Here is a 27802-nt window from a genome sequence, read left to right as displayed (position 1 = left end):
TTATGGCCAACCTAGATAACATATTAAAAGCAGAGACATTACTTTGCCAACAAAGGTGCATCTAGTCAAGGCTATGGTTTTTCCTGTGGTCATGTATGGATGTGAGAGTTGGACTGTGAAGAAAGCTGAGCGCCAAAGAATTGATGCTTTTGAACTGTGGTGTTGGAGAAGACTCCTGAGAGTCCCTTGGACTGCAAGGAGATCCAACCAGTCCATTCTGAAGGAGATCAGCCCTGGGATTTCTTTGGAGGGAATGATGCTAAAGCTGAAACTCCAGTACTTAGGCCACCTCATGCGAAGAGTTGACTCATTGGAAAAGACTCTGATGCTGGGAGGGATTAGGGGCAGGAGAAGGGGACGACAGAGGATGAGATGGCTGGATGGCATCACGGACTCGATGGACGTGAGTCTGAGTGAACTCTGGGAGTTGGTGATGGACAGGGAGGCCTGGCGTGCTGCGATTCACGGGGTTGCAGAGTTGGACACGACTGAGGGACTGAACTGAACTGACTGATATTACTGACTCTGCACATAAAGGCAATACCTATATAACAAGGGCATTTTTCTGGACCCCATTCTTGAACCACAGCTTTTCTTTTCCCCGAAGGCTGTGTAACATTTTCTCCTGGCAAACTATTAGAGTTTATAGAATTCTCTGAGTCTGTAACTGGGAACTGGTTCTGTTCATCAATCATACAATTTTTTGAATCACAGATTGTAATTTTTATTCATGACACTTAAGTAAGTTATTAAAAAGCACTACATCTAGAATAATTCAGAAACCCACAATGAAAGAAGAACCAAGATTTGGGGTTTTGTTTTCCAATTATACTCGTGACATATCAGGCTTAATCATACTTTGCATAGATAGTGAGGATTAAAATGCCTAATTGGCTATGACTAAGCAAACTGAGGCCTTTTGATTAATCAAGCCAGCAGCTTTCAGTTTCTGACATCAAAATTTATACCCTTCATGAAAAAAAACAAGGCCACGGCTACATAATATTAAACCAACACACAATTAACAACACTTTGTTCTAATTACCTCTGGGCACAATTAATGTTGGCCCAATGGTTCATTTTTCTTCTTTGAGAGCTCTTAGAATATTTATGGAGATTAGGCTTTGATGCATTATCTTTCACTAAGATTTGGGGTTTTCTTACCAGCTCCTAAATCTGAGCAGGGCAAAGTACCATATTTATGCAGATTAAAACATATTAGCTTTTTCTAACATCTGAGGCACTTCTAACACACTTCCACTCAAATCAGGCCCTGGCCAGGCAATTCAGTCACAGGTCCCCTTAACACTGTAGCTTACTAACTCACACTGAGGATTTTTTTTTTCTTTCCCCTCAGCAGTTAGTCATAACTGATGAAAGGTTGTGTCTTGATTGAACAAGCTTCCAGGAGTTGGAAGGCCAAAAGGGCTGCTGTAAAACAGCGATGTAGATGCTAACAGAACCCAAAGCAAGAGGACAGCCCTGCTGCCTATTATCAGGAAACTAAAAGTGCAAACAAGTTCATTTCCTCCACATCTATAACGAAGAGACAGCAACAGGACAATGCACACAGATCAAAGGCTTTGGTGATTGGCACCACTTTAATTTATGGAAGGCACATCTTTTCTCCACACTCTAAAGGAGTCGGCGGGGGTAGGGGAGGTGGGGGGGGGGGGCGGGCGTAAACTTTAAAGTCATAAATATTCTCTCCGTGACCCAGGTCTATTTCGCACCCTCACTTGGTGTGTTTCTTCGGCTGTTTCATTTTATGCTCTAAAGATGGGCTGAGCCACCCGAGGAGCTGTAGTTCCAAGACACTGGGGAAATTCAAGGGGCTGTTTATCTCTAAACAGATTAGAGGTTTGATTAGACGCTCCATGAATTTTTTAAATAAACACTGTTAGCTTTTAATACACATGTGTGGAGTAGATGAGTGGCTCCATGCACTGGCAATGCCAGGACAGGCCCAGCTTTCCAGTTCAATTTCTGGAAGAATGTACCCAGGCTCTAGGCAGGCCCGCATCCTGATGGCTGCTTGATGCTGTTTCAGACTTTTCTGCTTTTGTCTAGTCAACTCCCTGTGATATAGCAAATAGATGGGTTCCAGGTTAGACATTTACAACCAGCCTCCTGTTTACATGCCACTACTGCTGCTGCTGCTAAGTCACTTCAGTCGTGTCCAACTCTGTGCGACCCCATAGACGGCAGCCCGCCAGGCTCCCCCATCCCTGAGATTCTCCAGGCAAGAATACTGGAGTGGGTTGCCATTTCCCTCTCCAATGCATGAAAGTGAAAAGTGAAAGTGAAGTCACTCAGTCGTGCCCGACTCTTAGCGACCCCATGGACTGCAGCCCACCAGGCTCCTCCATCCATGGGATTTTCCAGGCAAGAGTACTGGAGTGGGTTGCCATTACATGCCACGGAGCATAAAGAAGTGGGCTTCAGGCTGGATACTTAGAACTGTAAGCATTTTCTGAGATAGGAGATAGGTGAACTCCAGTTAAGGCGTTTACAATCAGCTTTCTATTTGTCATCCAAGATGGAAGTAACAACAGAAACAGGGTAAATACCCAGTGTTTGTCCCTTGTAAACACCTCGAGGGAAGAGTCGTGGCAGTAGTCAAGGCAATTAAGTAGTCAAGGTAAGGACAAAGAGGGGCAAAATCCTGTTGAGCAAAGGATTAAGGGATCTCCCTCTCCCCTCTTTTGGGACAAGGGAGACATTACACCAGATAGAAAGGCTCCTTGTGGGTCAAAAGTCAGGGGATAACACCAGACCATACTGACTCTTGCTCCTTCCAGAAGCCTTCACTTACAGATCCCTCTTGGCTGAGGGGTGAGTGCACACCCCAGGGGAGGGTTCCAGGGTAGGTCAGGTATGGAAAAAGAAACCAGATGGCCTGAAAGAAGACAGAAGACCTGGAAGAATTGGCCCACATAAATTAATTAACCACCTCTTTCCGTGTTCCTCCTCACTAGGTGGGATGCCCACACCCTTCCTCTCCTGTGCTTTTCTGCCTGCTTCTGTCTTAAAGCATTTCTCTGTGTGCTCTCCCACTTGCTGTTGTGCTATGTCTCTAATAATGAACTTTGTACCTGTATTTATAGTTTCTTCCTCCGTGATAAACACATTTTTCACTGGGGGCAAAGGTCCAGGGAAAATAGCTTTCTAGGCTCTAGCCCTTGCTGGTCTGGTGGCTAGGATTTCTGGTTCTCATGCAGGCTCAGTTCAGTTGCTCAGTCGTGTCCAACTCTTTGTGACCCCATGAATCGCAGCACGCCAGGCCTCCCTGTCCATCACCAACTCTACCCAGGTTCAGTTCCTGGGCAGGGAATTAAGATCTCGCTTTACACCACTGCTCACTGGTTACTTGCTAAGATCACCTCTGCCTTTCCTTGAACTGTTTGCCTAGAAAATGCATACAACGTCTCAAAGATTCAGTTCAAATGGCACTTTCTTATCTGCTGGTCTTCTCACAAAAGAATCCAATTACATCCTTCTATTTTGGTGTTCAGCACAGAAGAATTGATGCTTTTGAACTGTGGTGTTGAAGACTCTTCATAGTCCCTTGGACTGCAAGGAGATCCAACCAGTCTATTCTAAAGGAGATCAGTCCTGGGAGTTCTTTGGAAGGAATGATGCTAAAGCTGAAACTCCAGTACTTTGGCCACCGCATGCAAAGAGTTGACTCATTGGAAAAGACTGTGATGCTGGGAGGGATTGGGGGCAGGAGGAGAAGGGGACGACAGAGGATGAGATAGCTGGATAGCATCACCGACTCAATGGACGTGAGTTTGAGTGAACTCCGGGAGTTGGTGATGGACAGGGAGGCCTGGCGTGCTGCGATTCATGGGGTCGCAGAGTCGGACTGAACTGAACTGATTGACCCTTGGACATACTTAAAAAATTTTTAAATAAATGTTAATGTTTATTTTTTTGTTATTTAAATTAGCACATTTGTGTCTTCCTTCCAAAAATGTGTCTCCAGGGCAGAGAAAATGCCGCATGGATCTCAGTAACTCCAGTAGCAAGTAACACTCCAGGCCTAGAGATGTCAAAGAAGGGAGAGAAGGAGAAGTAGAGAAGAGAGAGAGAATGAAACAGATAGAGATACAGAAGGGGAGAGAGATAAGAGAAAAAGAAAGAAGACACCACAGAAGACAAAGAAAAGACAATACCCAAGTAGGAACCTACCTTTTTCAGTGGTATTCAAGCAATTCTGACATTTAAATAACTAAACCCCAAGAACTTTCCCAAATCTTAGAAATAATGGGACTGTCAGTTGTGATGTTCCCCCCTTCAATTTTCAGTATGTGAACACATGTCAATGACATCCTCTTCTGGAGTCTGAGAGCTTGGGTGGAATTACCAGGCAAGAGAAACAACCTTTCAGTCATTTGCTGATGCCGTGAGAGACAAATCTGGAAGCTTCCAATTGCCCTCTTTGCCAGTGAATGGAGATAGCCCACCTAAGAATGAAACCAACTCACAGCAGAGTGGGGCTGAGAGATGGAAAAGCTCCCTGACATAGTCTGAACCCCTGCACCAACCCATGCCTTCATCCACTGATACTCCTCAGTTTCTAGCTACAGTCTCTCTGTTAAGTCTGTTTGAGCAGGGCCACTATGACTTAGAACTGTAAGAATAATCACAGAGGGCCTTGAAAGAATAGCAGGACTGCCTGCATTGTAGCTCTCCCGAGAATTGAGATCTCTGAAACTGTCCCAGCTGTATGACTGTATCCTATGCTGAGCAACATGGTGGCTCCTAGAGGGTGGCTTGGGTGCTTCTCCCTAACTGCTGCCCCATCCGAGCCATTTCTGGGGTTCTTAACTTTGGGGAGCCACTGCTTCAATTAAACAGATATGAAGAAATCTAGTGGCATAACTTTTTGAAAAGAATGGTCATGCAGTAAGTATTCTATTAAAATACGTGTGTATAAAGGCTTGTTGCACCAGGACACTCATCTCATTATAATAAGGAAAAAGTATCAACAACCTAAGTAGCCAATGAAAGTGATTAAATAAATGGTACTCAGCATCCATTTGACAAATTTCTGCTAGCCATCAAGACATATTTTAAGGAACGTTGGATCACGTGGGGGATTTTTTCGATATATTGCAGAAAGAGCAAGCTACTATCTGTATAAAGTGACATTTACGATTTTTAAACTTGACTGGCAGCTTTGACTCAAAGGACATGAATTTGAGCAAACTCTGGGAGATAGTGAAGGACAGGGAAGCCTGGCATGCTGCAGTCCATGGGTTCACAAAGAGTCGGACACGACTGAGTGAATGAACAACTTGATTAAGTACAACAGAGGAAAAAAATGACTGAAAATATACATACCAAAATGTCAACAGCATATATTTCTGATGGGTGTAATTATAATTTACCTATTTCCTTATCATGGTGGCTCGGGATGGTAAAGAATCTGCCTGCAATGTGGGGGACCTGGGTTCAATCCCCAGGTCTGGAAGATTCCCTGGAGAAGGGAATAGCAACCCACTCCAGTATTCTTGCCTGGAGAATTCTATGGACAGAAGGGCCTGGAGGGGCTACAGTCCACGCAGTCTCAAAGAGTCAGACACAACAGAAGCAACTAACACTTTTACTTGTCATTATTTCCTTATATTTTCCTAATTTTCTATAATGTGACTACTGACTATTTTTATAATCAGAAATCTGTTAGTACAAAGTTGCATACTGACATAGGAAGGAATATTTTTTTTTTAATTTCAAGCCCCTTTACCGAAGAGGAGTTTTTGTCTCAAATCCTGGTTCATTGATTGTTGCTAAATGACCAATAGTTGTATAGGAATTAATCAGGAGAAAGATATACACCATGCACCTTAAGATAGGTATGTCTGGAGCTACCTGTCACCAGGCTGTCATAGAAACTAAAGATTAAAAGGAAACAGTTAAGGATTTCTGCTCAGACAACCACCAGTATGCTGCTTTATAACTTTTAAAATTTCTTTTTATATTGTCTTAGGATATGAGAAGATGGACTTCTCAGGTGGCACTGGTGGTAAAGAACCTGCCTGCCCATGTAGGAGACATAAGAGATGCAGGTTTGATCCCTGGATCAGGTAGATCCCCTGGAGAAGGAAATGGCAACCCACTCCAGTATTCTTGCCTAGAGAATCTCATGGACAGAGAAGGCTGGAGGGCTACAGTCCATAGAGGCACAAAGAGTCGGACACATCTGAAGTGACTTAGCATGCATGAAGGAGAGGACAAAAATGAGAGGAATAAGAAGGTAAGAGCTTTAAGTCAATCAGGAATGCCATGCAGCAGACTGTTTCTCTCATCAGCAAAGAGCCAAAGTCAGACCTAGGTGTTTCAAACCCACAGCCATGGCAGGGGAGCCATCAAAGGCCACTTCGGAGCACCTTGATTATAAACTTTCCTCAGGTTCAAAAGCTCTCTGGCAACGGGCACACATGCGAAGGGCTTCTGCATTTGAGTCTGAAGATTTAGGAAGAGTAGTACTCCAGATGGGGTACTTGAGTAGCACTCAAGTACCCTGTCTTGAGTAGTACTGGGGGCAAAGAAAGGTTAGATTGAAAACTGGTTGAAACCAATGAGTTTGGTACTGAACTGGACCTAAGGTGTTTCAAGAGCTTTCAGTGTTATCCTAAAAGCTGTATTGGTGGTTCTCAATTCTGGTTGTGCATCTGAAACACCCTCAGGGTTTTATAAAAACACAGATATTTAGCCTCCATCTTAGACAAGACTTCGAATTTCCTGGGTTGCCTCATAGGTGTCTGGTTTTTCAGAAGCTCCATTCCTGCACGCAATTCATCCCTCTTATGCTTGCAGATGTCATTGCTACATTTATACAGGAGTGAGTTGTATGTCTCACTCCTAACTCATGGATTTTTCCCTTTCTACTGGATGGTTCCCAATGGCACATCAGCATGCCCTAACATCCCTTGTCTTTTTAAAAGAATTCTCTTGTACAATGTCTGTCTCCAGCTATGACTCTCACCCATCTTGGCTTGACTTCACCAGAAACCTTACAAGAGCTATCTATCTCCATGATGTCTCCATGTCTTTACCTGCCTACCAACTCAATCAGAAGCTGTTGTTGCTAGGCTTTTAGCTAACCCATCCCTTGCCAGAGCCAGTGAGGATTTCTATGTTTTCTCTCTCTTATTCTCCCCTCAGCATTCGACAAGGTTGTCCTTGAAACACGTTCCTCCTCAGGCATCTGGTTTTCCTCCCAGCTCACTAGCTACTGTTTCCTGGTCTCATTTGCTGGCTCTTCTTCCTTTGCTGGACCTCCAATAGAGAGGTGCCCCAGGGCTCTGTCCTCTGCCTCCTTAAGGTCCACCTTCATGGCCTTATTAAGTTCCACAACGTAGAATGTCATCTATATTCTGATGACACTCAAATCTATATATCTAGCCCTGACCTTGGCCTTGGATAGCCAATTGCCTATCGAACATCATCACTTGAATGTTTAATAGGCATCTCAATTCAACATGGACACAGCAAATGGTACATTTCTTTCCCCAAGTCACCTCTTCTCCAAGCCTTGCCTCTCTCAGAAATCTGGAACACCTCACGTTCAGTTACTAAGGTCAAAAGCCTAACAGTCATCCTTGTGTCTCCTTCTCTATATTCCACATCCAATACTTCAGTAATGCCAGTAGGTTTTACTTTTAAAATATTTTCTTACTTGACTATTTCTTGCCAGCATAGCATAGAGAAACTACACAACTGGAAATCAAATGATCACACTTAACCTGACCATGGGTAAGTTACCCAGCTTGCCTGGAACTCCAGTTTCATTATCTGTAAAATGGGGATCATAATAATCATATACATCTCACTCCACACGGTTGCTATGAAGATTTCAATAGTGTATATGTGTATATGTGTATGTGTGTGAAAATCATCATTACAATTCCCCACTAGTCCACTGATATTACTGTATAGTTTTATCATTTTTATTCCCTGTTAGTCCTAAGTTGCCCAACTAGACCAGTCTAATAATATATTTTGTTTGGAATCTGAAACAACCTCCTACCTGATCTTCTCTACCTCTGTCCTGCTGCTGCTAAGTCTGACTTTAGTCAGGTCTGACTCTGTATCCCTATGGACTGTAGCCTGCCAGTGTCCTCTGTCCATGGCATTCTCCAGGCAAGAATACTCTGTCCTACTATCAGCCCACAAACCAGCAAACTTGTCTTTCTAAAGCACACATCTGATCATGCGACTTTCCTAGTTAAAAATCTTTCCTGGCTTCCCTTTCCATGTGTCATCATGTTAGAAGTCTTTACTGACCTAGAAGGCTTTAAAGGGTATAGCCTCTGTCTACTTCACTGAACTCAGTTTCGTTCCAGTTTTCAAATCTTATACCTTATTTCCTTAGGACAAAGTTCTTCTGTTCCTCTAAATTGCCAAGTTTTCTACCATCTCTGGGCTTTTACACTTAAAATTTCTTCTTGTTCATCTTCCAGACACTTACACAGCCGTCTCCTTTTTTTAAGTGATATTATCTCCACGTGACCCAATATGAGAAGCCACTGGAGATAAATACCTCTCCCATTTCCATCCCCAGGGTCTCTACTACTGTATCACCTCATTTTTTCTTATTCAGAGGGCCTTATTTATATATTCCTTGTTTGCTTATTTATTATTTTATTTAAGTTTGTACATTTTGTCTGCATTCCCTGGGGTTGACGGGGGTTAAGGACCATGAAAACTGCTCAAATCCCAGTGTCTAGAATAGCGTTTGGCCCATAGAAGGCATTCAGTTAATATCTATTGACTAAAAAATCAACATATAATTGTGATGCGTGGCTAGATTTGAGAATTGCTATTCTAGACTACCTCATTTTAAACAGGAGTTACAATTAACAAGAATGCTTAAGCTTAGCACTTTAACTGTCCTACTTTCATGGAAAGTTTAACTGAGCCGAGAAAGCTATTCACTTTAACACATTTAATTGCCATATTTTTTCTGCACAGAGTAAATCTTTCCTATGAGAAGCTAAGTTCTCCTGACTTCAGGCTGTAGCTAAGACTTCAGCATGAATCTGCAGGCTCAAAACTCCCAGATGGTCTCAGGGCAGTCCTCCTTCTGGCTACAGTCTGAGAATGAGAAATGCGATGGGAGGTAAAAGTGAGTATACGGATGTCCAGGTTGACTTCCAGTCATGTACGAAGTTGGTTAATGCATGGGGAGAAAGGGCTGTTTGGTCCATAGGGAGAGGGTTTGGAGACAAGGAAATGTGCATGTCAAGGAACATGCCAAGAGCAAACCTGGGGCCTGAGGCCAAAGCCCAGGAGTAGAGAATAAGGAAGATACAAGGTCAGATCAATGGACTGTGAAGGTCAGGTCTGGGAAGAGTCTTTAAATCAATGGTCTGGGATGGGGTAGGAGAAAGGAATGGCAGGGGCCTGTGACATGGTGGTGCTGTGCCAATGAACACGGTGAGCTCTATTCTGAGAAAGCAGTCTCTGATAGCAGCCATGGAAATCTAAACTTTTCTTAAAAACAGAAAATACCATACTTAGCACTTAAGAGTTACAGAAAATGTCCAAGCGGCATCCAGATTGCCTATGTGGTCCTTGTGGCATAGACATAAAATATATCAAATGGCTTCTCTAGCAGACATCAGGACCCCAAATGAAAATTATCATTTAGACCAAGAGGAAGCAGTTGCTGGGTGGTGGTGTTAAGTGTCCTGCTCTTCTGCATTAACACTTGACAAATGCCAAAATCAAGGCACTGAGAAGAGAAAACAGCTGCTACGAGAAGAAAAAAAAGTGTGACATGCATATGTATATGAAATTATTATTTTGGCTGATGGACAAGGAGTTCTTTTTGGAAGGTTAATAAATGTCTTATTTAGCAAAATACCTTAATGAGCCAGGGAACAGTGTGGAAGGAGACCATGAATGAGGTGCAGAGACCAACAGAGCTCTATGTAATAACATGATGGGGAGGACGGCTAGGGGAGAGGGAACATGTGAGAAAAAGCTGGTCTCTGCCAGGAGGCTAGGAACTGAGAAGTGCCCCGTGAGGAATGCCCAGCAGCTGCGGGACTTAGAGGAAGGGCTCTCTAAAGGGTAAGTGCAAAGCCCTTAGCCTCAGGGACATTCTGCATGACCACATATTCTTTGTGGGATTGGATTTTGGGAAAAGTAAGTAGAGTGGATTCTGCTTCACCTGAGATTGATTCTGAAAGAAGAGGGATTGACAGTTGAGTGGTATAGAAACACAGCCCCTGGAATAGCCACAAGAGAGAATGACTCAGGTAGGCGTGGGAGCACTAGACTTTCTTCAGGCTGGGGGATCTGGTGCTTGGACAACATATGCTTAATTAATTCTCAAAGTCTGGGATGACTTGGCTATAATCTAGGCTGTTTTTGAAAAAATTCATTTTATTCAAGTACAGTTGATTTACAATGCTGTGTTAATTTCTATACAGCAAAGTGATTCAGTTATACATATATACACATTCTCTTTCATATTCTTTTCCACTATGGTCTATCATAGGGAACTGAATATAGTTCTATGCGCTATACAGTTGGACCTGTTGTTTATCCATACTATATATAATAGTTTGTATCTACTATTTCCAAACTCTTAGTCTATCCCTGAATCAGTTCAGGCTGGCTTTGAATAATATTGTGATATTCATCAAGAACATAATAAAAGTCAAGTTTGTGTCTCTTCTTTTCTGCACCTGTTTGTGGAGCAGGAATGAATGAAACCGGCTTTCCATTACTCTGACAATCATAACTCTCTGCTTCCTACCACACCAGGGGCCAAGAGATTAAGGTACAAAAATATGATTGTTTCAAAAATACACTGATGGAAAAGAAAATATTTTTGTCTTTCTAAAATCTTGCTGTACGACATCAAAATTCACCAAAGTAATTTTGAAGCATTATGGTTAATTCACCGGCAATCTTCCAAAAGAGCATTTTGTTAAAGTGTAGAAATCTATGTGGGGGTCTGTGACCAGATCTGATTACAGTCTATCAAAATCAGTCTTTTATCGTCTCACAGTAATTGCTAACTTATGCAAAAGGTTCTATACAGAGAACACAAATATTAAATTTGAAAAAGTAACACAAAATTCTTGAAACAATCAGAGGATGTATAACTCTGTGTTTGTGTATGTGATATGATTTCTTTTTATTATCTGTTTAGGTAGGCAATAGTGACTACTATTAGGAGCAAGGAGAGAGTTCATTTACTATTCAGTAAAGAATTTTAGGAAACAAGTCATGACATTGTGACTAGAGAACATTAATTTAAGAAATAAAATATTTTTAAAAATTAAAATTGTGGGGCTTAATGGCACTTAGAGATGTCATCTATTGCATCCAACTGATCTTGGAGGCAAGAGTTGTTGCCTGCAGTGTAAAGATCTCTGTGAAAGAAAAACAAAACAAAACAAAACTGTTCTCTCCTACTCTGTGAGGGTTTCAAAAACATTTGCTGCCAAAGATATTTTTCAGAAACCTCTTAGCTTGATTAAATAAAATGTCCTTCAAAAGTTGTCTCAGTGACAATTAGATGAACTAAAAGCAATTCTGACTGTGATCATCAATAAGATTAACAATTTAAGTATGTGGTTCTAGGTAAATACATTGTAATATCAATTCATTCCTACAATTAAATCCAGTTAATTCAACCTCAAGACAAATCTGAGTTCTCAAGAGTCTCAGATAACAGCCTCAGTTTCCCTTGAGAAGGCCTTTCTACCTTTCACAGTGATTATCTTGAAAACGACAAATGAGAACCTTTGGGGAAACAGGTGAATATTGGCCCTTTGCTCAAAAGGAACTGCCAGAGGGTCCCTAAGTTGACCTCTCTTCTGCCCCATATGTAACATCACACACTAAACCTTCAGTCACTCTGGCATGGAACAGCTGAAGTTTTTCATTCATAGTTCTTGTGTTAATGATTGTACTCAGATAAAGAGGAGAAAAACCATGTAAGGAAAGGCAGGAGCCTTGGAGTAGGAGGATAGAAAAGACCATAGGCTAGGTACTGTTGTACCAATATTGACTCACTCAACCCTCATTATTTCCCTGTAAGGTAAGTTACTATTATCCCCAGTTTTGCAGTTGAGGCAACAGAGGCATAGAGTCTAATTGATTTGCCCAAGGATTCAAAACTAGAAAATAATAAAACTGAGATTCAAACCAATCTGTGGGAATCTGTCTCCAAAGTCCATAATCTTATTCCTTTCGCTTTACTATTGCTGAGGAAATTAAAGTAAAAATGGCATGGGGCTAGAGACAACATGGTAGGTTAGGATTAGGGACAGAACTGCAGAAGTTAGTAAAAGAAAAGAAGATCTTCCAAGGTCATGTTTCTTTACATTACCGCAGGAAGTTTCAAGATTCTGCAGACCCTGTGGTGAAAGTGAAGTTGCTCAGCCGAGTCCAACTCTTTGCAACCCCGTGGACTGTAGCCCACCAGGCTTCTCTGTCCTTAGAATTCTCCAGGCAAGAACACTGGAGCTACATTTTTAGATATTGGCTGAGGGCCCATTGTGCCTAGTTTAAGAAGAGGTGGCCTTACCATAGTGAAAGTGAAGTCGCTCAGTCGTGTCCGACTCTTTGTGACCCCATGGACTGACCCCATGACTCCTCTGTCCATGGGATTCTCCAGGCAAGAATATTGGAGTGGGTTGCCATTTCCTTCTCCAGGGGGATCTTCCCAACCCAGGGATTGAACCCAGGTCTCCTGCATTGCAGGCAGATGCGTTAACCTCTGAGCCACCAGGGAAGCCCGGCCTTACCATAGTCCTTGCTTAAAAATAATTGCGTTCCAGTATTATACGCAAACAAAACATTTATTGAAAGGAGGTAAGCCAACTCATGGGACAAGGCATCTTTGCTGGATCTTTCAGCATGTGAACTAATAAGTAAAATGCTCTTTGAGGGCTGTTATAAACATTCAGGAATTAATAGTTGAAATGATGTTAAATGCCACTAAGTAACAGACCAGAGGTCTCGAACTATTTTGAAGGACTACAGTGGTCAAAAACCCTCCTTAAAGCACCCTTAGAGCAACTTCACCTCTACTTATATATGTTTTATATGTTGAACTTCAGCATAAGCTTTTTCTGTTCTTTGAAGAAATAGCTCTACTGCTTAACATTATTTTTCTTATAATTGTCCTTATACAGTATTCAGTAGTTTGTTTACTCATTCATTTATTCAATCATTAGGTATTGGGAAAATAAAGCAAGAATATCACTCAGACCTTCCTTCAAGGAACTTGAAATTTTAGGGAAACTGATCTAGTTTGAGGGCCAAACTGAATTTAAGATGAATTATTGTCTTACGTACTCTTTTCAAGGCAATACAGTCATAGTTACTAGGTTAGGACTCATTCAGTGAAACAAATTTTAACGTTATACTCATCATTGACAAAGGCATCTCAATGGCAGCTACTAGATCCTATTAGTCTGGGAGAACTAAGAAAGAGAGATTTATCCTTTCGCAAAAGCAGTGCCAATAAAAGAAGTAGAACACGGTTATTTTTCTTTAAACGTGTAAAAAATGGTTCCATTTCTTACCTCTAGAGCTTTCAATCTTTCTAACAGCCATTTGGTCTTTCCTTTCCCCTCATCTGCACTGCTCCCTTCACTCCTGGAGTCCTCATCTAGCACCATGTGACGGCCTTCCAAAGCTGCCTTGTGTTTTCGCTCCTCTTCTGACAGTTTTTCCTGAAGCAAGAAAGAATTGTTGTTTTTAGTAATCTTCACTGAAAAATAAGAAAGAGTTTAAGGCTGAAAAGTCTGGAACCTTCCTACTCTTTTTGCTTTCTTTCTAGGGCTGAGGTAGAGAAAATTTTGCTTAACAAATTCTGAGTGGTGCTTGTATTAGTGGTGCTTAATACTATAAACACCAGAGCTAACTTTAATGAATGTTGGCAGGTCAAGTCGTTGGGTTACCACCACTGAATGCACATGTCCTCTGCCCTGCTGGAGAAGTGACTGAGCCCACAAAGTGGTAGGCGAAGTCATGTGGTTAATTCACTTTGATCTGCACCGAGAAATTCAGCTCTGCTTGTAACTGCGGGAAAGTCAGTCAATCTTGATACCTTGACTTGTGAAAAACTTAGTTCCTCAAAAAAATATCATCAAAGTCACTGGACGTGCAACCAGTATAAGGTAAAAGAAAATATGAGAAAATATTTAAATGGTAAAAATCTCAGAATTCTATGCTGAAACCACTTAGCTCCTTCTGCTCAATAATGAAATGGCTCTTAAGGACCCTGCTGCTGCTGCTGCTGCTGCTAAGTCGCTTCAGTCGTGTCCGACTCTGTGCGACCCCATAGACGGCAGCCCACCAGGCTCTGCCATCCCTGGGATTCTCCAGGCAAGAACACTGGAGTGGGTTGCCATTTCCTTCTCCAATGCATGAAAGTGAAAAGTGTAAGTGAAGTTGCTCAGTCGTGTCCAACTCTTAGTGACCCCATGGACTGCAGCCTACCAGGCTCCTCCGTCCATGGGATTTTCCAGGCAAGAATGCTGGAGTGGGGTGCCATTGCCTTCTCCCTTAAGGACCCTATAGCCCCCTTTCTAGAAAATATTTCGGGATCTCTAGTATAGCCTTGAGGCAGACATCAAATGTTATCTTGCCTGGCCTCCCTGTTTGTTGGTGGCTTCTTACTCAACCCTGTCACTTTCAGCTTTTTGGAAGTTCGGAAGTATTCATTTGAGCCTCATGACTGGCTCTTGCTTTCAAGGTAAAAAGAAATGTCAAGAGCATATCATATGAAAAAAAGATATCTCATCCACTTTTATACATACGTCAAGACACTGTGCTACAGAATCAGGTGTCATCATTTCATCACACTTTTTAACTCTAACCAGAATGCTGTAGAAATCTTTGTATTGATACAGCTGGTTGCCAACCATGTGGACTAAACCGGATTTCAGTGGTGAAAGGTTTCTTTATATTCAGCACTAGACTGAGATTATTTGCAAATATAAAAGTATTAAGAGATAGGATTCTTAAAAAACCTACTGGGAAAACAACAGTGTAAACAGGAAAAACAAAACAAAACAAAACAGTTTTTAGCTGTGTTCATAAAAGTGTTTTGCATGTTCTGAAATTATTTAACTTCTTTTTTGAAAATAAAATATGAAGGAAAAAATTCAATGTATATGTACACATGTATAAATATACATGCATGTATAAATACATAACACATTGGAGATTAGATAGAAACTTAACACATGTTAATCTGTTTCCTAACAGATTTCAGGATATAATTTCCATTTCTTTATATAAATGTGCAATTGACTAAGCAGGTGATAGCTCTTTATAAAATCCGGCCTGGGTGTAGCCACATACAACGCACAGGTGTGTCCACTTCGGTAGCTGGAGTTAGTTTGGTTCAGATACATGCTCAGCAAGTTTAAAGTGTAGATCCCCAAGCCAAGACAAACATCCAGGACTGTATTTTTATAGTTTTGATTCTTTAAGGTTTGTTCACTCATCAGACCTTCATTTCCATGATAAGGATTTGAAATCTGCAGTTACAACTCAATTTAGAAATAAAGAGGTCCCTCTATTTCTCTTTTAAGATTCAAGAGCACTGTACTTAAACACTAAATTGGGATTACAAAACAAGCTTTAAAAAAATATATCATCTACCACTATTTCTGTGTGTGTGTATACACAGAAATAATTAGGATTCTACTTAATTAAATAGAATTATCCTATCTAATTAAAAGAAACAAAGGAAAGTCACTGGTATAAACTGAAAGCCAAAAGACTTTGGGATATGGCAGCCAGATTCCACATCTACCATTTATCAGCTTTGCAAATAATATTGGGCAAACTACTTAATTTCAATAACTCTTGGTGTCTTTGTCTCCTAAATGCTTAAATGAGGTTAACAGCCTCACACATAACATGCACACATCTACAGTCAATTCTCATTATTCATGATAGCTGTGTTCACTGAATTAACAAATACTGAATCATTGCTCCTATGGGAGATATAGGGTTAGGTTTCTGGAGGCCTTTGGTTGCAACAGTTTCATCACTAATCAATATGTAATCTTGTTTTATGAGTGTTTCTATTTAAAGACATCTTGTTTAATATATATTGTTGATTAATTAGCACTGAACTAACCACAAAAGGCACTATAACTCATGCTTAAACAAAGCTTACCTAATACCCATTTTCTCCATGAGGCATATCACAGCCTTCTTGCACTTAGGAAAATTAGATAACAGTTCACATCACGCTTGGGGACAATTTTCAACAGTGAGACCACTCACAAAAAAATATAAAAAAGTGGCACTAAACAGTGTTAAAGGACACATTTCCAGTGGGAGAGCTGAAAAAAGAAGGCAGGACATTGCTTTGGCTGACCTAAGCTGGGATAATACAGGTGTTGGATGACTTAGAGTTTTCACCCCTCTGTAATGTCCATGAATAACCATGAAAGCACTGCAGGCTTTCATTTTGGGGCTGCAAATAAATTTTCGGTAGTAAGTGAATTCAGAAAGTCAAAAATCATGAGGACTGGCTATATGTATGCATACACTCACATTAAAGTGTCTAGGCACAGTGCCTAAATATTATTATATGAACAAACTGGACACAATTCAGGATAGTATAGATTATATATGAGTATTTAGGTTACATAAAATTCAAGGGTCACTTTACATAATTGAAGAAAGGGTGATCAATGATGACTGGGAGGAGTGATTTTGTGAAAATGGAAATGACTTATGCTTTGGTGGAGTGATACCACTTGAATAGGTAGAGAGGCATAGGATGGGATTTCTGGTTAAAGAGAAAATTGGAACAAAGGCCTCCAGACAGGAATGCATTTTGTCCTTATTGGTTTATGAGGAAACCAGTCTGATTATCTTGCAAGAAAAACTGAGAGGCAGGTAATAGAACTGGAGAGTAAAAGAAAGGGTTACTGGAAACGAGAAAGAAAAATTCAGATATCATTCATTAATTCATTTATTTATCCTATAAATGTTTCTTAAACACAAAGTATTGGCCATTTGACAGTCCAGTACTAGAGGTATGGCAAACAAGACAAAGTTTCTATACTCTATGAATTTGTATCCTAAGTGTGGGAAACACAATAAACTCCACGTCAAATCAGTAAGCTCTATAACTGTAGCCAGTGGTATGTTTAGGGACAATATGAGATACGGTGTCATCAGTGTAAGGCATGTCTGAGGAGGTGGTCATTTAAGCTGAGACCAAATGATGGGAAGGAAGCAGCTGGACAATGGTCTGGGAGAAAAACATTTCAAGCAGAAGAAACAGCAAAACAAGTACCCAGTGGCAGGGCTCAGCTTGTCTTGCTGACCAGTTGAGGGAGAGCCTGTGTGATGCAGCATAGGAACTCTTAAGAGTAAAGAACAGTACGGAATGAGATTAGAGAGAGTTGAACCATGGCAGTCTTTCAAGGCATGGAAAGGGGGTCTGGTTCTATTTTAAGTGCAGTAAAGAGGAATTGGAGGCTAAGTAGGGGAGTGATAAGCTTTGGTTTACATTTTAGAAACTGCATCCTAACAGCTACAGTGGACAATGGGCTGTGGAATGAAGGAGCCAGGAGGCCAGCTGGGAGGGTTTTCTACAAGAAGGAATAAAAATTAGGAATGCTCTGAAAGTATTGGATGGGAACTTACCAAAACCAGTTCTCATACTGGATGGTAGGCCAGATGCCCTGGATTTAATATCCTGGTTTTACAATTGTGCCCCTTGCTGGGCAAAACATTCAATCTTTTCAGTCCCTCAGTTTCTCTCAGATGTAAAGTGAAATGGATGGACTAAATGTCCCTTGCAATATAAAGGTTCTAAGAATTCAATTATTCAAGACACACTTTTCCGGGAGGAAAAGCTATTAATATGCTCAATGGTAACAGAAATGACAAGAATGACAAGAGGACACAAAAAGGACCTCTACATTTTGTAATAAGAAGGTTGTTAGTGGGAACTTGAGAGCTATTTGACTCAAGTGTGATGATGGTAACCAAATTGTCAGTGGTTATGCAAAAAGTGAAAAGAGAAAATTGCAGCAATTTTCTCAGATGCTTATTTGAAAGAGTGGCAGGGAAGGAAAGGAAATATAAAGAACTACAGCCAAAGAGCACTGAAGAGACAAGCGGAAACCTTGATTTCAAGATGCAGAAAATTGAGTTGTTTGAAGGAAGAAAGAGAACAGGTGGAACTAAAGAGATGCTAGGAAAGGTGGTATGAAGGCAGGAAGAGATCTCCCAAGCAGAGAAGGCAGAGCATGAAAGGCTTTGAAGGAAAAGTCAATGTTTTTGTTTTGTTTTTTTTTCTTTAAATGTGGTTCCTTGCAAAATATTATGTCACAGAGTAATTTCCCAGTTAGTACTGCTAAGTCTGTAGTTAGTGTCTAGCCTGGGTTCTTAAAGAACAAGGGTTTACGTGCACGTAGTCCATTTGAGACATGTAAAAAACACCAGTTTGGAAGTGACTCAAGCAAGGGAGCCACTAGAGGGCATATTACTAACCCACTGAAATTAAATCCATGAGAAACTCAGGGAAATGCAACAAAGCACGGAGCTCAGCATCATCCCACCCTAGGGCCAAGGGTGTATGTGTGTGTGCTCAGTCACGCCCGACTCTTGTGACCCCAGAGACAGTCACCTGCTGGGCTCCTCTGTCCATGGGATTCTCCAGGCAATAATACTGGAGTGAGTTGCCATTTCCTTCTCCAGGGGATCTTCTCAGCCTAGGAATCAAACCCAGGTCTCCTGCATTATAGGCAGACTCTTTACCAACTGAAAGGGAGTTGGGACATTCATGCACCAACCTCCAAAGAATCAGTAATTGGGGGCAGCTTCTGGGGTGTCAGTCTCCAAGCTGCCACAGGCAGTAAAGTTTTTAAAAATACTTCTCACATAAAAGTGCTCTTCAACACAGACACTGATAGCTAGAGATCTCGGGAGCACTCTGGATGACTTTGGGGTATGGGCTGAGCATCATCAGTGTCCTCTACAAGTCGAGAGGAGGTTTGTGACTGCTTTATATCACCCCACCAGGAAAGAAAGCCACATTTGTATATTTCTCAGGCTTAAACGCACATTTTATTGTGTTTCAATGCTATTAATAAAATGCCCTAAAACCAATACAGTAAGTGCTGTAGAGTTATCCATCCTATCCTTTTCTTTACTTTGTCTCTTTAAGCATGTACCAATGAGAGTGTTGGAGTGTAATGTAATATTTAGGAGGAAGACAAATGGAAAGGACATATTAAGTAAACAGATGAGCAAAAGAGGAAAATAGGTGGAGAGAAACAAGGAGAAGGGAGAGTTCTGGGAGAGTTGGAAGGCTAAACCCCATTGACAGATGACTACTGTCGATTTCAGACAGGACAGCTGTTGGACTTACATTATGCTTAAAAAGCATGACCATATTTTTAAACATTAAGTATACGAATTCTATACACACATAAATAACCCATTTCAATCAGAAATATTAGTCCCTTTTCTATTAATAATTAATCTCCTGTGATTTACCTGGTAAAAAGAGAGCAGGACAGAGATCAGAAACATATTTTAAATAAAATATATTCTTCATATAAACCCCTAACAGGGAAACAAGACAAATGAGCGAAGTCCACTCTTGAGAATGGCAAACTGTGAAGAGAATGAGTTGATTCCAGAGGTGACCTGTTTTCGTGTTTCAGACCTTTATGGACTTTAATCAGCAGTGAATTCTATAAAAGTGAGGCCACCACAAAAAACTTTCACTCCCCACATATTTCCCATATGGTTGAGACCATAAGCTTGTTGCTCTCAACAAATACCAGTGGGTATGCAGGAAGTTAAAGATTTAGAAGTTCAGTTAGTATCCAAGGGTTTAAATCAAACTCTGCCTTGAAGGTACATAAAGCAATCCTTGGAGCTATAAGTTTCTTTAAGCGGTTATCAGGGCAATGATTCACCTGTGGGGGAGCCCTTATCTTTTGTTCTCACGTAGTCAGCATCATCAGACCTATGTAAAATAATATTGATCAACACAAAGCTCTCAGATACATCAGCTCATCTCAGACAGACGACAGTCTGGGGGGCTCAGTTAGTCCAAAGAGCAGCCAGGACAGCCCCTTACTGATGGCCAGCTACTATTCAAAAACATCATTGAGGAAAATGATCAGAAGACCCTGCTCCCAAATTATGTCCTATTCATCTTTTGGTCACCAGCTTGCCCTAGCCCAGCACAATGGGATTCAGGCAAGATTTCATGAGGTCATCTTACTTTATAACTAATTAATCCATCCATCCAATACATAGGTACTGAGTAGCTTTTGTATGCCAGGCAATGTGGAAGATGCCAGAGGTAGAAAGGTGAATAAAAACACAAGTGGAGCCTGTTTTCATGAAGCTTAGAGTCTTGTGGAAGGAGACAGTAATCAAAATGTCACCAGCAAATATAAAATAACACTGTGGTATGTGCTGGGAAGAAGCAATTCCAGGAGCTTTGAAAAATCATTACTAGAGGGATGCCAGAGAGGTCAGGAAAGCCAATGCTCATGTTTACCACCATGGCAGTTAACCAGGAAATGCCCATGAGGTTGGGGAGGGAGAGAGCAGTTTTTAAAAAGTCTGAAAGGAGGTATGTGTAGCTGGGGAGGAAAGTGAAGCTCAGTGGACTAATGAGACCATTCCACAGGTCAAGGAATGTTGGCTTTACTCTAAGGGCAATAAGAAGCCATGGACTGTTGTCATGCACGTGTGTGTGTGTACACATGCACACACATGATACAGGGTCGGGGCAGTTGACAAGGTAGGATCTGTATTCTAAAATAGACCCCTGGTAAAGTGTGGAGGATGGATTGGAGTGAGGTTAACATAGACATGGGGAAAATAAGATGCTACTGCAATAGTCTCAACAGGAGTAGACTGACCCATGATTAAAGTGACAATTTCGCAAAATGAGACCTCATAGTTTGTAATTATCTTGTGATTTTGATTCTTTCATATGCAGTTACTCCAAGAATGACAAATACTAAAATTTCCTTGGGTCACTGATGTTGGCTGGCATCCGTCAGTCATTGGTCAATAGGTGTGGGGAGCAAAGTGTGGCTTCTTTAAAATGCAGATACCTTGGCCAACTTTGGCCCCAGTGGATTACAATATCTAGGAGTGAGGGCAGGGATCTGCAGTTTTAGAAAGCACCTCAGATAATACTAATCTATGTCAAAATTTAAGAGCCTCTGGACAAAGATGCTTCAATATATAAGATAAATCATTTTTACTTTAGATAAGCTTTTGAGGTTGTCCATTTGATTTAATTCTTAGAATTATTCTACAGAATAAACAGAATAATTATAAGAATGTTGCAGAATTGCCTGGTGCACAAGCTTGGCCTTAACATGGTGGCACTGCTGTCTTCCAGCCCATCAACTGGGGGAGTGACATTAGGTCTGAGCCCAGGACTGCGAGGATCATTAAAGAACATAAATTTGGGCAAAGGGAAAAGGCAGTGTATGCCACACGTGGACATAACTTGGTACTTCATTTGACAGGATAAAGGGAGGGTCAGCCTCATCTGTTTCTTGAGGGCCATCAAATTCCATCTCACTGTGATCTATTCTAACCCAGAGTGGGAAGAGACCCATTTTGGCTTTAGAATAAATAGAAATAAAAAATTTACATTCCACTCCTAACTCTGCCACTAACCAGCTGTGTGATTTTAGTCAAGTCACATAACTTCTCTGTCCCTTAATTTCCTCATCTGTGAATAGAATGTACAGAAATAGACTATCTCAAAGGTCCCTCCTAGCTTTAAATGTCTATAATTTTGATCATCTGTAAAAACTCAATTTAGAAGAATAAGTATTTAAATACTACTGAAGTTCAGGAATGTTAATATACAATGTCATTAAGGTTAGATCTACCTAGGTAATAAAATCTATTTGCTTCTTTCCAGAATGTCTGTCTGTCTTCCTTGGGTAAAATCCTCCCCAACACTTTTTAAATTTTTTTTTGCTGTGTACTTCTCTTGGGCGCCAGGATAGACATCACCTAATCTAATCTTTGAATTTTTTTTTTCATTTAGCCTGTTTCATTTTCTGTCTGTAAGAAAGGAAAGACCTGGTAAGCAATATTAAGGGAGAATTTAGTAAAAGATACTTGTAACACTCACAGGAAATCATGCCCAACATGAATCCTGTATGTGAAAAGGGCCTTTGCTTAGAGGAGGAATAATTTCAAGTATCTTCTGGTTGCAAGTATTTTTTTTTAATCACCCATCTCTCTATTTTTATTATTTTTAAATCTGATGGCCAACACAAAGCCAATATACAGAAACTCTGCACATGTGGTAATAATCAGTTCAGTTCAATTCAGTACAGTCGCTCAGTCATGTCTGACTCTTTGCAACCCCATGAATCGCTGCACACCAGGCCTCCCTGTCTATCACCAACTCCCGGGGTTCAGACTCACGTCCATCAAGTCCGTGATGCCGTCCAGCCATCTCATCCTCTGTCGTCCCCTTCTCCTCCTGCTCCCAATCCCTCCCAGCATCAGAGTCTTTTCCAATGAGTCAACACTTCGCATGAGGTGGCCAAAGTACTGGAGCTTCAGCTTTAGCATCATTCCTTCCAAAGAAATCCCAGGGCTGATCTCCTTCAGAATGGACTGCTTGGATCTCCTTGCAGTCCAAGGGACTCTCAAGAGTCTTCTCCAACACCACAGTTCAAAAGCATCAATTCTTCGGTGCTCTGCTTTCTTCACAGTCCAACTCTCACATCCATACATGACCACTGGAAAAACCATAGCCTTGACTAGACAGACCTTTGTTGGCAAAGTAATGTCTCTGCTTTTGAATATGCTGTCTAGGTTGATCTTAACTTTCCTTCCAAGGAGTAAGCGTCTTTTAATTTCATGGCTGCAGTCACCATCTGCAGAGATTTTGGAGCCCCCCAAAATAAAGTCTGACACTGTTTCCAGTGTTTCCCCATCTATTTCCCTTGAAGTGATGGGACCAGAGGCCATGATCGTCGTTTTCTGAATGTTGAGCTTTAAGCCAGCTTTTTCACTCTCCTCTTTCACTTTCATCAAGAGGCTCTTTAGTTCCTCTTCACTTTCTGCCATAAGGGTGGTGTCATCTGCAATATCTGAGGTTATTGATATTTCTCCTGGCAATCTTGATTCCAGCTCATGTTGATTCCAGTCCAGCGTTTCTCATGATGTACTCTGCATGTAAGTTAAATAAGCAAGGTGACAATAGAAAGCCTTGACGTACTCCTTTTCCTATTTGGAACCAGCCTGTTGTTCCATGTCCAGTTCTAACTGTTGCTTCCTGACCTGCATATAGGTTTCTCATACTATATTACAGATCATTCATTATTTTTCTAAAGGAGACTGTCCTTAGCTCTTACCATGAAAGGAAGGAAGGAAGAAGGGAGGGAGAGAGTAAAGAGAGGAAGAGGAAGAGAAAGGAAGAGACCCACGTCAAGTACACACAGATGTACCTGAAGATGGCAAAATGAAACCACGGGGCTATGAAGAGACAACTAACTATCTAACTGTGGAAAGATACTCAGTCAAGGAAGTTGGAACATGTTTTTCATTTTGGATATCCAGCCATGTGTTAAATATCTGCCTACTAATTCATAGTAAAAATATAAAAATACATAATTTAAGACTGATCACATAAGGAAGAGACTTGGGTGGTGTTAGCATAAAACATTAAGCCCTTTCCAGAACACAAAAGATATAAATAGCATCTAATATTTGTAGAACACTTCAGAGTTAAGCCAAATCACCTCATGCATGTCAATTAACATACTCACTGCCATGGGGACATAAGAAAAATAGCCTGGACTCCATTTATAGACAAGAAAACAGACTCCAACAGGTTATAAAAGTATAACTGTTAGTCGCTCATTTGTGTCCAAGTCTTTGTGACCCCATGGGCTCTAGTCCCAAGGCTCCTCTATCCAAGAGATTCTCTAGGCAAGAATACTGGAGTGGCTTGCCATGCCCTTCTCCAGGGGATCTTCCTAACTCATGAACTGAACTTAGTTCTCCTGCATTGTAGGTAGATTCTTTACCATCTGAGCTGCTAGGGAAGGCCAATAGGTTACAAAGAGTCCTATTAATATTTAGTGGCAGAGCCAGAATTTAATTACAGTGCAATTTCCAGTGTCATGCTCTTTCTACAGGTGCAGTTACTTCTTTTGGACTTTCCCATGTACTTATAGAGCTAATTCTATCTGAGAATCTGTGATCATTATCCAACCACGGGCCATGCTGCGAGACCACATCTTCCCAAGGTTCCCTGGTCATTTATCCAGGGAGCAGGTGATTTTATCAGAGATGTTGGATCTGGTCTCAGATGACTTTTACCAGCACAACAGATTTAACAGACCACAACCATTTCCATAGTTAATAATGTTTCAATTACTTCAAAACAGAGACACATACCTACTATAGGAAAATGAAAACGTAGAGGCCAGTCGTTTAGCTGACAGCTGCCCCAGTGAGCCCCGGTGGCTTCAGCCTCTGATTTACTTACTCATTTGTTGTCTGGTTGTGGGGAGGGTGCACAGAATATATCATCACTTTAGCTAGCACTTCGGCAAACACCATAACAACATTCCCAGGGATTGGTAGCAGCTTTTGTTCAGGACTAGCATACTAAATTTTAAGTGGGGAAACACAACGTCAGATAAATCACAGGGTTTTAAAAGAACATCCAATTTGTTCACAGTTTAACATTAATACTGTCAGGCAAAACATATAAAACTCTTCTTTTTCATCCCTGGATTTGACTTACAAAATGAACTCAGCACACAGTAAAATCCCCAAGATTAAATGTGCATGATGGATAAGAGAACAAAGTATTTTCTTTATGTCTCTAATATGAACCACGACCATTGGCATATCAATTCACATCTACTCAACATTATTCTTCACTCAAAACACTCCTCAATACTGCCAACTGTCTTCCATATTGAACAGCTCTGTGAAGGTACATTAATAAATTTTCAGATGATGCTTTTATTGCCTGTTCCATCTATCAGCAACATTTATTTCCTTTAAAAAAAAGTTCAATTCCAAAAACACTTTAAAGGAAAACTCTACTGTGGAATAGGATGATGTGAAAAAGTGAGCTGTAATTTTCATTATAGGCATGCTTCAGGTGGTAAGAAATCTTAAAAAAAAAAAAAATGATGTCCTTGTAGCCCATAAATAGTTGTCTGAGTGTAACTCAAGCAGAAGGAAACCAAAAATGCTAAGAATGTTATGCAGGTGGAGAATTTCAGTAGTCAGTGTCTACACTTAAATGCTTGGACATCACTAAATACAATTCATAAGTTAACATCAAAATTTGCATTCAAAATCAATCTCTTTTTCCTCTTCTGCTCCCTTTCTCCCATCTTCCTAGCTTTCAGAGAGAATTCATGGAACAGGAGAGCCAGATAGCCTCCAGAGGAAAGCACTTGGGCTCACTCAGCAAAGGCCATCCCAAAACAAACAGATTATTCAGTCCTTAACTAGTTAGTGGTGGGCGGGTGCCTATATTACTGATGTCTTTATATACATCTCAACAGTCATATGCTTGCAATCCTGGACAGAATTTTAAAGAAAATTTAAGCAATTTAAAAATATTTCTATCTACTGTTCCCATAAATATATAGTGTCTGATAAGCAACATATCCAAATTTTTATTTCAGAAAATATGATCAATACTACATATATATTCTTTTTTTTGATAATTATTGCCAGGTCCATATTTATGTATCATCTGAGTTTGCTAAACTGAACTGAACTGGCAAATCTCTCCTAAGAAACAATTAAGTGTTCAAATACAATATTATTATTATTATAATAAATAATAGTTCAAAGCAGAGTCATCACTTTGCTGACAAAGGTGCACATAGTCAAAGCTATAGTTTTTCCAACAGTCATGTACAAATGTGAGAGATGGACCATAAAGAAGGCTGAGCACCAAAGAATCAATGTTTCCAAAATGTAGTGCTGGACTGTCTACAGTAGCCAGGACATGGAAGCAACCTAGATGTCCATCGGCAGGTGAATGGATAAGAAAGCTGTGGTACATATACACAATGGAGTATTACTCAGCTATTAAAAAGAATGCATTTGAATCAGTTCTAATGAGGTGGATGAAACTGGAGCCTATTATACAGAGTGAAGTAAGCCAGAAACAAAAACACCAATACAGTATATTAACATATATATATATGGAATTTAGAAAGATGGTAATGATGACCCTATATGTGAGACAGCAAAAGAGACACAGATGTAAAGAACAGATTTTTGGACTCTGTGGGAGAAGGTGAGGATGGGATGATTTGAGAGAATAGCACTGAATCATGTATGTGAAATAGATCGCCAGTCCAGGTTCGATGCATGAGACAGAGTACTCAAGGCTGGTGCACTGGGATGACCCTGAGGGATGGGATGAGGAGGGAGAGGGAAGGGGTGTTCAGGATGGGGAACACATGTACACCCATGACTGATTCATGTCAATGTATGGAAAAACCACTACAATATTGTAAAGTAATTATCCTCCAATTAAATAAATTAAAAAAATATGGAATTCACATATGACAAGCTGAAAAAAAAATGCAGTGCTGGAGAAATGTCTTGAGAGTCCCTTGGACAGCAAGGAGATCAAAGCAGTCAATCCTAAAGGAAATCAACCCTGAATATTTATTGGAAGGACTGATGCGAAGATGGATCTCAGCATCCAGCTGATACTTAGGCCACGTGATGCAAAGAGCTGATTCATTGGAAAAGACTCTGATGCTGGGAAAGATTGAGGGCAAGAGGAGAAGGGGATGACAGAGGATGAGATGGTTGGATGGCATCACTGACTTGATTGACATGAGTTTGAGCAAACTCCAGGAGATAATGAAGGACAGGAAAGCCTGGGGTGCTGTAGCCCATGGGGTTGCAGAGTCAGATATCACTTAGCGGCTGAACAACATGGAGAAGAAAACTATCATTTAAAATTCAATAAATAGATGTTATATGCAGTTTACTAGGTCCCAGTTATAACGTAAGACTCTTGGGGGTTGGAATGTTTTATAAATCACATCCCCATCATCACACCTTGCATAACACAAAAGGCATTCAACAAATGTCCAATGTTGTTGGTGTGATCATGCTGCTTCTAAGCCACTTAAGTCATGTCCGACTCTGTGCGACCCCATAGACAGCAGCCCATCAGGCTCCGCCGTCCCTGGGATTCTCCAGGCAAGAACACTGGAGTGGGTTGCCATTTCCTTCTCCAATGCATGAAAGTGAAAAGTGAAAGTGAAGTTGCTTAGTCGTGTCCAACTCTTAGCGACCCCATGGACTACAGCCTACCAGGCTCCAGAGTACTGGAGTGGGTTGCCATTGCCTTCGCCAATGCATGAAAGTGAAAAGTGAAAGTGAAGTCACTCAGTCATGTCCAACTCTTAGTGACCTCATGGACTGCAGCCTACCAGGTTCCTCCGTCCATGGGATTTTCCAGGCAAGAGTACTGAGTGGGTGAATAAGGAATGACATCACTTCAATTTACTTCTGACAACACTATGCTCAAGCTTAATGCTGAACTACCTAAATATTCTTCAGTAGTTTCAACAGAAAACTATTTTAAGCCAGTATTTTGCTAACAGAAACAAGAAGCAATGGACTGATGGAATATTTGCATAATAGGTAAAGCACCACTATATTGATTTCCACTCCAAGAAAATAAGATTTTGCTTGTTTATCCTTTAAGGGACAGTGCACCACAAGGATCTCACCCAGAAGCTCATATTTTATGCCATGTAACTAT

The 27802-nt window shown here is 40.8% G+C and overlaps 1 protein-coding gene across 8 annotated transcripts in view; it reads right to left on the bottom strand.

The window, feature by feature from the left end:
* NCKAP5 (NCK associated protein 5) overlaps positions 1–27802 on the bottom strand; it is a 1138328-nt gene that overhangs the window by 301945 nt on the left and 808581 nt on the right. For all 8 annotated transcript variants that reach the window (XM_069577706.1, XM_069577709.1, XM_069577704.1 and 5 more), the window contains one exon: positions 13563–13712. In XM_069577706.1, coding sequence (XP_069433807.1) covers positions 13563–13712 — 150 coding nt within the window. The remainder of the gene's footprint in view (positions 1–13562; positions 13713–27802) is intronic.

The sequence above is a fragment of the Ovis canadensis genome, chromosome 2 (genome assembly GCF_042477335.2).
Source record: "Ovis canadensis isolate MfBH-ARS-UI-01 breed Bighorn chromosome 2, ARS-UI_OviCan_v2, whole genome shotgun sequence".
In the NCBI taxonomy this organism is placed as follows: Eukaryota; Metazoa; Chordata; class Mammalia; order Artiodactyla; family Bovidae; genus Ovis; species Ovis canadensis.
Note: the sequence above shows the minus strand (reverse complement) of the source record. Positions and strands in the feature narration are given on the sequence as shown.